The 12337-nt window shown below is 37.7% G+C and overlaps 1 protein-coding gene across 5 annotated transcripts; it reads right to left on the reverse strand.

The window, feature by feature from the left end:
• Positions 1–3396: 3396 nt before the first annotated feature.
• On the reverse strand, positions 3397–10637 carry LOC148853410 (uncharacterized). 5 transcript variants are annotated; one of them, XM_088983050.1, is made up of 5 exons: positions 9343–10501; positions 9160–9210; positions 8932–9004; positions 4297–4438; positions 3397–3616 (listed from the first exon to the last, which is right to left on the reverse strand). In XM_088983050.1, exons 1-5 carry the CDS (start codon positions 10122–10124, stop codon positions 3525–3527), a joined length of 1140 nt encoding a protein of 379 aa, XP_088839176.1. In that variant the 5' UTR covers positions 10125–10501; the 3' UTR covers positions 3397–3524. The 5 variants fall into 5 exon arrangements, with proteins under 5 accessions (XP_088839176.1, XP_088839175.1, XP_088839178.1 ...); XM_088983049.1 differs by having other exon boundaries at positions 4297–4441; XM_088983052.1 differs by having other exon boundaries at positions 3397–3623; positions 4297–4441.
• Positions 10638–12337: the final 1700 nt, after the last annotated feature.

The following is a 12337-nucleotide window of genomic DNA, read 5'->3' on the forward strand; positions in this document are numbered from 1 at the left end:
AATTCAATTTACTCAATATGTCTGAAACATGGAGGATGCATGGGTGGATAGAATTTATGATCAGGATTATGAGCGCTCCAGCACTCCGCGCGCGTGGTTTTCCCATAAATGTTCTTTCACTTTGGACCCTTGTTACCATTTCCACCATGTCGCCGCCTGTGTCTAAGGCTGCATTAAAAACTAATTTCTTTAAAAATTTGATGTTCATAAGATGTCAAATACAGCTTCGTACTAATTTAGGTATAATAGGCTCGAATCGAGCTGATCGAGTTCGAAAAACTCTCGACTATAATTAAGTCAAATTGAAATTCGAGCTAGCGCTGTCTAAGGCTCAAACTGCTCGAGCAGCTTGATATTTGACTTGGCTCGACTTAATTACACTCCTAGATCCTATCTATGACCTCTTCCTAAGTCCTAACAAAACAACCACCCATAACAAGGACAAGGCCATTTAATTACATGATTTCAGATCCAATTCACACGTGCCAATCATTTCCATGAATACCTTTTCACTTTTGTTAAATTGTTAACTCTCTCTCTCTCAAGTATTCTGACATCTTTCAACCACTCATGCTTGTAGTTGCATAGGCATTACGACTTAATTAGTAACATTCCTGCGCCCATATACCGTTAGAATTAAAGAAAGAAAGAAGAAACGCTCAGAACGTTTCTTTTTGTTTTAATGGCCTTGCAAAGGACTGTTTAGTAACGGCTAGCTCCATTCACCGATCAATCAAAGCCATCTTGATGGGAAGGTAACTGTTCTTTAAGATGACTATAAAAGGGAGGGTTCTTAATCCCATGCTATCTTTCCTAATTGGCAGAGAAGCTCAGGCTCTCCCATCCAGCAGATAGGGAGAAACGGGGTTGAAGAGATCTCCCAGAACAACAACTTGTTATGGCTTCTTCAAGGTCTCTGGTTTCAGGTAAATTTATTCCGTTTTTCTCAAGCATAAGGTTGTATTATTATAACATATACAACCACTCGTGATTGTGTGTCACAGCTGATTTCACTTTGAAAAACAAGAAATACACTGCCCAAGCAAGTCTTACATGATTTTGTTTTAAGAATACGTTTTTTTTTTTATTTTTTTTATTTTTATTTTTTAAAGATGAGGTTTGGGGATCTATTTCATAAAATTAGTTATGAAAAACAATATTCAACTTTTATTTGTTATACTAATAAGATAAATAAGATGGGGTTCTATTTAGTTGGAATGATAAAATTAGACTACTCTTGAATTGAATAGGAGAAACTGTCCCTTGAGAAACCAGGAGGTCTAGGACACAACTAATTAGGGTCCAGATGTAGTAGGCACGTTAGGAAAGCACATAAAGTAAGCACCTAATAGCTGTGTGACACTTGTTCCAGCTATTAGGTGTTTTACGTCTAAACGTTTTGTTCCGTTAGGTGTTTATCTATTATTTTATTATTTATATAAAAATAAAATAAAAAAGAAAACCTATCCCAGTTAATGCGTATTTCTCTCCATTTCCAACCTTCTGTCGTTTAGGGTTCTTCCACCTCTGGATCTTCAACCGTTGCAACTGATTGGTTGGGGCAACAGTTCTTGAAGCTCTCACCTGTGATTTCATCTCAAGAAACCCATTCATTCAATCTCTAGCCATTGTATTCCTCATTTGCGGGTTCTGAACTTCTCCCACCTTTGGACCTTCAGTCGTTGTAACTGGTTGGTTGGGGCATCGGTTATTTATTTTAGAGCATTCACCAAAAATAAAAATTTATGATAATCGTGTAGTTCTCTTGCCCTTTTGCACCCTAAAAAAGCAATGCTTGTAGTAGAAGTTCAGAACCTGCGAATGAGGAATGTGATGACTAGAGATTGGATGAATGGATTTCTTGAGATGAAATTGCAAGTGGGGGCTTCAAGAACTGGTGCCCCAACCAACTAGTTGCAACGGCTGAAGGTCCCAAGGTGGGAGAGTCCTAAACAGTAGAAGGTTGGAGATGGAGAGAAAGGCGCATTAACTAAGATAGGTTTTTCTTTTTTATTTACTTAATGTTCTTTCCTAACGTGCCTACTACATCCAGACCCAACTAATTATCCCATGCTTGTTTTTTAATTAAGATTATTATAAAATAGGTAGTTAAACTTAAGGGGGGCGTTCTTTTTTGGGATTCTGAGAGGGGGGAAAGTTGGTCAATGGGATTTTGGTTCCCATGACAAGAATCCCATGTTCTTTTTCAAATATGTAGGGATCAGGAAAAGTTTATTTTCTTGGGTATTACTTACCCGGGTAAGTGATACCCATCTCTTAGGTGGGTAAATAACTTTCCCACCTAGGGGGAAAGTTGTCAACACTTGAATGGGACAAAAATGCCCAATGGTTTTTTATGGCTAAAATGGTCATTGCCTTATTTACATGAGAAATAAAAGAACATGGGTAAATGCACTTATCCGGGTAAATGTTTCCCAGGAAAGACTTACCCAGGTGACTATATTTACCCAGATAAATAACTTACCAAAAAATGAACGGGGCCTAAGGGTGAAAACGGGTTCAGACTTGAGAATTCCATAGATATTAATTCTGAAAATCGAGCGTGTTGCTAATTGTTAGTTGCTTATTTTTCATAACCCTTTTCTTGATTTAATTCATTGGGCTAATTTTTCCAATGAGCATCTGAAGATTGTCAAAGTAGGATGATGTGCCAAGGTAAAAATTCGAAATGCTTTCAATTAATACTAGAAATAAAATTATTGTAATAATCAATGTTAAGCCACCATTCTACAGTACTGCACACCATGAATGATAGTGTGTAGGAGCCACTTGAGTGATACAATGGGTGCATTTGTAAAGCAAACAAGAGAACAATTTTCTTAGAATTGCTTTAGGATTTCTGTGATTCCCATGAAAAGTGTAAAGAAATGGGGATTGATCTTCAGATGAGCAGTTAAGTGTAGGTCATCAGGAAACGAAGCAGGGTGGGATTAGGTTTTGCATGATCCATCCCTGACCCCGAACTTAAATACCCCATCTCATTCTTGTCTCGAATTTCACTGGGGCTACAAATCCCAACCCCATCCTTTTTCCTGCAAGGAAATGGGATTTCTGAATTTCTCCCACTCTACCTTGATCATTCATTCCTACTTGCAAATTACGAATGGCAATAGAGTGGGGTAGGGCCGGATTTTTCCTGTCCCGTACCCGACCCAAATTAAAATTTCTCACCTCGACTCTTGCCCAAAACCCCGGTGGGGCTAAAAATCTTAACCCATCACCGTCCCCGCAAGGAATGGGGATCCTCAACTTTGCCTTGCCCCGCTCTGTCATACATACATACATACTCCCGACTTGTCCCTGGTCAAATTGCCATTTAGGTCAATAGCACTGATTTTCCATTTAATTTGGTGGTATATATTGATATCTGATGAGCACAACTGCAAGCATTTCATCATTTTAACTCATTGAGACAATCTAGTTTACAGATAAAAGGCACTAGGATCCCATATGGTTATTATCCATATTCTGCCATGAATCATATCGCATATAATATAAAAAAATTACCTGGTCCAAAATCCAAATCCAAATCCAAATCCCAATCCACGTGTGCCCGTTACTGTGGATGAAAATGTCCATTGATCATCCTCTAAACCTGCAATCTACGGCATGTATAAACTGATCCAAATCGAGCCTTTAAAGTAATTAATGAAAGCAAAAGTCCTTTTAAATACAACATAGAAAATTATGAAATAGCAAAGGCAAAAATTGTAGATTCTAACTCTATTGATACGAGTTATCGCTGAGAACTCAGAACACTACTTTTACATGATATATTTTCGTTTCATCAATTTCTTTATACAGATCATCGTGTTTCCTTCCTTATTTTTTGGCATATTTCTATTTAATAGCAGATCCTGTTTTCATGATAAATAACACTGAAAAAGAGAGAACAGAATACGTAGTATGAGCACAGTAACCGAAATTGGAATTAGTAGATAAAAAATAAACGAAATATCAAGCCGTGATGACTTGGAAATACATTTTGAGGTGGTTTTGTCTTATAAATTAATTTACGTCTAGCTAAGACCCTCCCTGATATAATCTTGGTGTATTTCCAAGCAAATTCCTCCTCAATAAATTAGAGAAGCCAATGAAAAAAAAATAAAATACAAACGAAAACACCAAAAAAAAAAGAGAGAAAAAAAAGAAAGAAAATAAATAGAGAAGAAGAGGGCTCTACAATTTTTTTTTTTTTTTAATACAACATGTGTTGGGGAGCAGTTGGGATAAAAAAGAAATAAAATATAGGAATTTAAGCACTGCTAGTCCTACCGTAGTGTAGGATCATGACATGATCTGTAGTTGAGGAATCTGAAAGCAAAGTGAAGGCATCCCTGGAACTCCATATGTTATCTCGTACATGTTGCAATGTCAAGGAAGGTAGAAGCTGTTGCCCTCTACATGTTATCTCTACCTGCTTCAGTTCATATTTCAGAATTATCAAATAAATAAATAAATAAGGCCACATAAAGAATTAACTTAAAGCAACATACAATTATGATGTATCAAGAAAGAAAGGAAAATTTAATTAATAGCCATTTTCATCATAAATAAATCGGACGGTAGCGAAAGCCTAAGTGATCAAACAACGATTTGAGAGCTTTAGATACAGAAGACATACATCACGGAGAAGATGGAGGTGTAGGGATAAAGTCAGCAGCGTGGAGTGTCAGTGTCGTCGAAATAATTAAACACAAATTTTGCCTTAACCTAAAAATATTAATGAGGTCATGGGTTGTGACAATCTTACGTAGTCCAGTTTGGTACGTGGCGTGTGCTTTACCCCGTTATCAAAATGGAAATGGACAAATGGGACTCATCTCTCTCTCTCCAACTTTTTATATCTGTGTTTACTCCAATCCAAGGAGATTCTTTCCCCAGTCGTAATCTTTTGGTCAGGCGGTCAGCGATGGATGGAAACCGACCATTCGAGGCCTGCCCGTTCCACGATCTCAAACTGCCCGGGTGTAATCATTATAGGACCCACCCAGACTTTGCTCGTAAGCCAGAATTATGATTTATGAACAACGCCCCCCTCCCCTACACTTTTCTTTTTTAATATTATATAATAATAATAATGCCCATGCCTTCTTTTCTTATTTTTTATTGTGCTTAATCTAGCGGTTCTAAAATTAAAATAAAAAAAATAAATGACGGATCCAAAAAGCACGGCGTGGAATCGGCACGGTTTATCTTGTTGTGATGTGTTTTCATTTCATACACCTCTCTCATGCACGTCTCCTTCACGTTGCTCTCTCGGAGAAAGAGAGAGAGAGACGCGTCTGGTGTATTCTTTTTTTTTTTCTAAATTTGTTAATGAAGATAGAAAGGAGGTCAATAATCCTGCTTGAATCAACCTGTCTTTTCTTATATTTTCAACTATAAAAACACCCCCCAGAAGAAAGATAGAAGCTTGGGAAAACAACTTTGCTTTATCGGTTGTTTTATTTTTCACACTAAAGAACAAACACCATATGTCTCCTCCATCTCCAGTCATCTTCCTTACCAACTTGGAATGATTCTGATGTGTTGTATCCTTCATTCATGCATTGCTTTCTTCCAACGTAAAATTTTCACTTGTTTTATATATATGTACATATTTAATTTCCTCTTTAATTAATTATTCTTGGGCGGGGGTGTTGAGTTGTGAGTGGTGGGGATGAGATGATGGGGGTCTTTAATTAATATTCGAACAAAGTGCAGCACTTAGGGTTTGGATGGGGCCTTGTATTTTAAGAAGCACAATATCTTCTTGGTCTTTGGGAGGGTTGGTAGTAGCTAGGGACAACGTTGGCTGTCCCGAAAGGTAGCTAAAGTTGAATTGGGCGCAAGCGTGACGGAAGGAAGGTGCTGTAAGTATTAAGGCAAGCAGATGGTATGTTAACAAGAATACAAGCTCCACGTGTGACATTCTTGTCCGTAGGATAATCACATTTCCGTAAAAATAAAACAAAAAAAAAAAGTGTTTGTCAATAATACCAAACTTTTGCTTTCTTCTATATGAACGTTAATGTGTTGTCAACTCACAACTGGGCCACCCTAATCAAAGGCACTGCGTGTCTGTGTTTTCTAGAGCCCAAAGTCAATGCATTCCATGTATATGTATATATATAAAATACCAATAAATAAATTATAAAAATAAAGAATGATTTCATAGTCGGGAAAAATAATTCACAACCAAATTAATGTATTGAACACTAATCCCTTTGTTTATTTTGGGTTAATTAGTATTGATTTATTTTCATATGTACTGCTCTTAATGTCCATAGAAGATTGTTTTTTGGGAGACTAATGACTAGCTACTATGAATGATCAAATTTCATTTACTAAACCCTGAAGTTGTAAAACTAGAATGACAGAAATTAGCCACAAAGATTGTCCCAACTACAACTAGAAGAGATCATAGAAAGAGAGAGGGGGAGATGGACAAGCAAATTAGGAGACTAAAATTGGTTGGTTTCATGGATGGATGTCATGTTTGAAATGCACTTATAAATCTAATGATCGGGCACTTAGTTGCATGCCAGATGTGAAAGGTACAAACTTATTTATTTTTTAGCGGCCCTACAAACATGGCAACATATACAACCTACTATGTTCAAAATTCATGTCCCCATGCATTCATGAGTCATGATTCATGTCGAGAGAAGGGGAGGGAGAGGGAGAGAGAAGAGATCACCATATTCATTGCTTAAGGAAGAGTTGACCTTAATAACAAATTGTATCAAATTCATGCTTTAAGATGATATTATATGTAATAAAATAAACAGAAAGACAAAACTGGAATGTTGAGTGTATGTGCACAACATTACATCCTAACCTGCAGTTAAACAACTTTTATTCTCATCAACTATTGAAAAATTGCAACCCTATCACTCGTAAATAAAATATACATTTATAATAATTTAGGTGCGAGAGGAATGCTTCCTGAATATGCCCATTTTCATTCTATTCTTTAATTTCCCTTGCTTATTCCTAGGTATATTAATGTAACTTATGGGGTTGGATATGTAGCTCTGAGAGAGAGAGAGATGTTTATCTATCTGTTTCACAAGGAAAGTTCCTTGTGTTGAGGAAAAGGAAGTTAACGTGAGTCCTGGCTCACGTGTTTGTGATGGAAACAATACCTAACAGCAAGAAGATTCCTAAAGGGCCAATCAAACTCTTTCTAACTCATTTCAATTCCCTTCAATATGTAACTAGTACACGGATGGATGCTACCTTCTATTCAAATTTCTCCTTGTAAGGGGTGGTTTGGTGAAGCCAGAAATAAAAAAATAAAGAAATTCTACACAAGATTGTAACTAATCATCTAAACCTTGTTTACATGTTTTAGGTTTTACTGCTTGATTACTATTGTTTAAATACTCTACTCTAAATACGTTTGTATATCAAAAAAAAAAAAAAACTCTAGATACATTTGAATGAATGGAGATTTCACATCATATATCCATTCTTAGATTCGGCTTTTAACTTCTTCTCATTTTTTTTTTCTTCTCTTCTAATTTCCTTATCCGAACATGCATCAATCTTCACTTAAATGTTGCATTTGTGCAGTTTCCACTGAGCGTGAACTGCTGAAGAGTACTCATAAACCAACAAATAATACAGGACTTGCTAAGGTTGATCTTTTCCCATCTGGACTGTTAGAGAAATGATACCAATAGTAGGAAAATAAAAGAAGAGGGGTAGGCTAAGCTAAGGACATAGAAATGTAGTAGAATTTCTACTAAATAGTAAGAAGGAAAAGTTAAGCTCCTTAATGTGGTCGCAGTGTAGAGCTAGAACATGTAGTACGTACCTGGCTGTGATGAACTACACAAACTAATTGATTCACAGTGTCCATATACCCCTAAAACTGTAAAGTTGCCACTAGGTAAAAGAAACCCCAATCCTATATATCACAGCACAGTTGAGTTAAATCTTCTTATCTTTCAACCAACAGCCATCTTGATATGAGGCTTGTCATGTAATACAGGTTTTGTAATTTCCAAGAATTCACAGGTAAACGATTTTTTTTTTTAATATTCTCATGAATTTTAAACTTCTATTTATGAGGTTGGTGTTGGTCTGGGGGTTACTTATTAGCCATAAATATGGCTATGGCCTGCCAATGTACGTAAGTGCCATGATTTAACTGGATTTCTTAGGAGCTCTACTACTAGATACCCAATGCTTAATTAATTGTGTTCTTTGTTTTCCCTACTTTTTGCTTTATCTACTTTCTTTGTGTATTCAATTTCCAAATATATTGTGGAAGTGTTCTTTGATGTATTCTGTCTACTAATCAACGAAACATTGTTGATAAAAATAATTCTGTAGTATTAATTCCTCCTTAGTCCTCGCTCTTCTTCCAGTTAATAAGAAAAAAATTACTTTCCTGTATATAGTGGACTGATGAAAACAGTAAAAGCTCACACTACTTCTCCCACTGAACCCCTTATACCTAAACAATATCGGTATATCGAAGGAAAATCAGTTTTCTTCATTTCATTACTCAATCATCACCTACTTCAAGGCCGAATAAAACAGACTGAAGCTCACTTAGAAATTTACATGCCACCTAAAATTGATGTTTTCGGAACAAATAATCAGTAATATTGCCACCGGAGAAAACCTCCTTTTAGTTATGAAGTTTCTTTCATGTCCGGCCACCATGTTAGATTAATTCAATATGCAAGGAACATGTAACTATTAGTTGAAGTGATGGTTTGTTTTGTCACTACTTTTGTGCTCTCCTCTCCTGTAAGGGTAACTAATGTTTTGTCAATTTTGCATTCGTGAGTTGTGATTTTAATATGCAAATAGCTAGAAGTAAATAAAAAAATATGGCGACATGGTACCAAACCAACCATTAATTCTATAGGCATTTAGAAGTAAAACAGATGCAAAGAAGGTTTTAAGTACCTCTGATTCGTTTTCTAGTTTGAGCTTGTTAACCAGATATTTCATCAACAACCGAACTGTCATTCTCCCATCTCTGTAGAAGACAAGATTTAGGGGGGGGAAGGATAAATGCTGTTGATTAGACGAGGAGTTGTTTTAACCAATAACCACGGTTTTCCTTTCAGGAAATTAACATAAAGCACAGACATACAGAAAGGAGGGAAAAGAAAGAAAAAGTAACAGACTTACTTGATTCTTAGGTAGCTCTTGGGTATTTGAGGCAAGAAGGGTTCTCTTGCTCTGCATTGAGTAGCAAGGTGCAATAGATTAATTAGAAACAACACTAAATAAAAAAACGAAAGAGAGAATAGGGTCTTGGGTTTCTTCCATTATTTCTTCATGATCTGATTCTTCCATCTACTTAGTACTTACTGATTTTGTGATGCTTGGAGAATAAACCAAACACCGGATTGCGTTCTCGGAGGAGCCTCGACGACTCTAACATCTGAGCTCGGACCGGCAACGTCTAAAGCCGGTTGTTGAAGCTGTCGGGCGTAATAAGTTGCAGGCAACAGCATCGGAGAACAAGAAGAGGATGAAGCTGTTGGATTCCATCGGTTAGGCCTATATCCCCATGGGACCTCAGGTTGAGGAAAACTCAAACTGGTCCTCGGGTGCGGCAAGAACAAAGGCGTACCGATGATACTGGTACCACCACTAGAACTGCTTGGACAATGACCTCTAAACTCGTTCATATGGAAGAAAGGATTTAATAATGGTTTAACTTGTTGTGTGCTGCTGCTAATACTACTGCCGCCGCCGCTGCCGCTGGGTGGTAATAGATCGAGCTCCACCAATCTGACTGTTGGAGTGGTTGGTTCCATCTGATTATGCTTAAACTCGGTTCGTCCCGTCACGTAATCACCGATTCCCAGCTGAAGCCAACCTTCGTCTCTCTGATCTTGTTGGAAATCCTTGGAGCTGGAGCCGGCTTCGTTGAGGCTACTGGTTCTGGAGTCGTCTTCGGCCATTTGACCGACCACCAGATCGGATTCGGATCCTAAGCACGCTTGGTTACAAGTGTCATACCCTGATATTCGGCTCATAAGACCAACGCAACTCCCCGTATAACAATTTTCCCTGCAACCACCCCCACCACCATAACCGTCGTAGTGTTGATGATTAAAAAGGGTTTGAGAAGGAATCATGGTCATTTCGGAGTACCGAGCAAACAAAATAGCCGGCGTCGATTTCTCTCTTGTGTTTTGTCTTCAATCCCATCGATGGGAACTTTCAGGAAGGATTTTTCAGACGAGGAAAGGGGATTTCTCGTTGCCATGGTGATTATCACGTCGCGAATAATTTGAACTGGGAACAAGGGCTACAGAGAAGTAGGTATCCATGAACGAAACATGCATCGGGCATCGTTATTTCATCTCTCATTTATCTGATGAAGATAACAGACGAGAAGAAGAAAAAACCGTGCAATTCTCAGCTTTCAATTAATTCTGTTTGTTTGGAAACTCTGTAGGAGAGATGAAATAGTTCTATTCAGTATTCACAGAGAGAGAGAGAGAGAGAGTGGTCATCTGCTATGTTCATTTTAATACAATTAATTATTAATATTACTAAGGGTGTTCTGTTCAATAGTACTCCTACTGCCTGCTATTTTGTTCCTTTTTATTTAATTAATAAAATAGTAAATAGGAATATACAAAAGAAAATACACTTGTTGTTAAAGAAAACGAGGCATATATATAACCAGGTCCAGGTGTCAAGGACAAAATTACTGTAAAAGCTCTTACTTTTAAGAATTTCACCAAAAGGTCCTTTTAAAAGTTGAAAAGGGCTGAAGCTGGACGAACAACTTATATAAACCCGGAAAGACAGAATAAAGCTCGATTATGTAAAGGCAGAAAAACGAAGCAAACGCTTAGAAGTTAGAGCAGAAGCACGTCTGAGCTCTCTCTCTCTGTGCGTGTCTGTCTGGTTTTGGCCTTTGGGGGAGAGTAGGGATCCCGTTTTCTTTTAATTTTGGAATTTCAACGTAACTGGCTAGGCGTGGTAATGACCATAAGGTCCCATCAATTAATAAAGATGGAAGAAAGTCAAAGTCTGCCGTTTTGTGGACAGTAGGAAGTGGGAACTATTTGTGTTTGATCAGAATCAATCAAATACCGCATATATTTGGAGTGCTTGTTTTCTGCTTTTCTCAGATATACAAGCTAGAATTCGATGCACAACGCAACACAGGTTGGCTTCATTCATGGCTTGGCTATAACTAACTACAAAGCATCTTTGTTCCGTCCTCCACTCCTCCTACCGTGCTAATACTCTATTTTTGGGTACAAATCAGACTTCAACTCTTGAATGAATTGAATTCAGTCGTATTGGAATCGTCTAAAAATACGTAGGATATCATAGGAAGCGAGCGAAATAGTAATAATATATAGGGATAAATAGATTGCACTCCATCAGAATTCTGAATTCAATTGTAGACCTACACCAATTCAAAATTTTAAACAACTAACACACATATCCGCCTTTGGTAGTTATAAACAAATAAATTACAGTTAGGATTAGGAATATGCTATGATGGGTGTTAGTTCTAGCTTCTAAGCCCAGACCGGGGAATCGAAACACACCGACGTGGCCGTGTTTTGTAAGGCATGTGCTCTCTCCCACCCATTCCTGAAAAACTGTACGGCTTCGGAATTGTCAAAACTCTCTCGCTCTGTTTCTCTGTTGAGTTTTCGAGCAGTCGTGCCGTGACTGAGCTTTTTAATTAATTTTATAAAATTGTTATTGTAAACAAGAAAGGGACTATTGTATAACAGTGTTCAAAGGAATCATATTTAATGGCGAAGCGCTGCATCTTCTCCCTGAAAAGCTGATTGCCTTCTTTCCAGCCCATCAAACGTGCTTGCTAGTTGCTCTCTCTCTCTCTCTCTCTCTCTGCAATGCGTAGTTTTTCAAGAAACGAGGGGTCTTTATCCATTTATTAATTCGTCTATCGTCGATCATGCTTTAACTGGAAACTTTGGAATGAATGAAAATGATAGTTTAATTAAAAAAATTCATCCTTCCTCGTCCCCCTCTTCCTTTTCAGTTGAGTGTCGAAGAGAGAAAAATAATTAAAAGGAAGGAGCACAGAGCCACAGACATTGGCGGTGCAGACTGCAGAGCGTCGTGGAGAGGTCTCTGCATGGGCATGGGAGGAAGGAAGAAGCGAGGTTTGACGGAGATATGTTTGCTGCCCGCCCCCTCCCGGCCGAAGAAATAAACAAATAAAGGAAATCAAAAAGGCCGCCGGTTTAAAACAAAAGAAAAAGTCACCCCGAACCCCGAAGGAAGGATATATCAAGCTCAAGATTGTAGTTGTAGATATCTCTTCCCTCCCTCTTAAGTCCTTAACTCTGTAATTGTA

This window comes from Nelumbo lutea, chromosome 4 (genome assembly GCF_056320005.1).
Source record: "Nelumbo lutea isolate HS-2025 chromosome 4, American lotus-T2T, whole genome shotgun sequence".
Lineage (NCBI taxonomy): Eukaryota > Viridiplantae > Streptophyta > Magnoliopsida > Proteales > Nelumbonaceae > Nelumbo > Nelumbo lutea.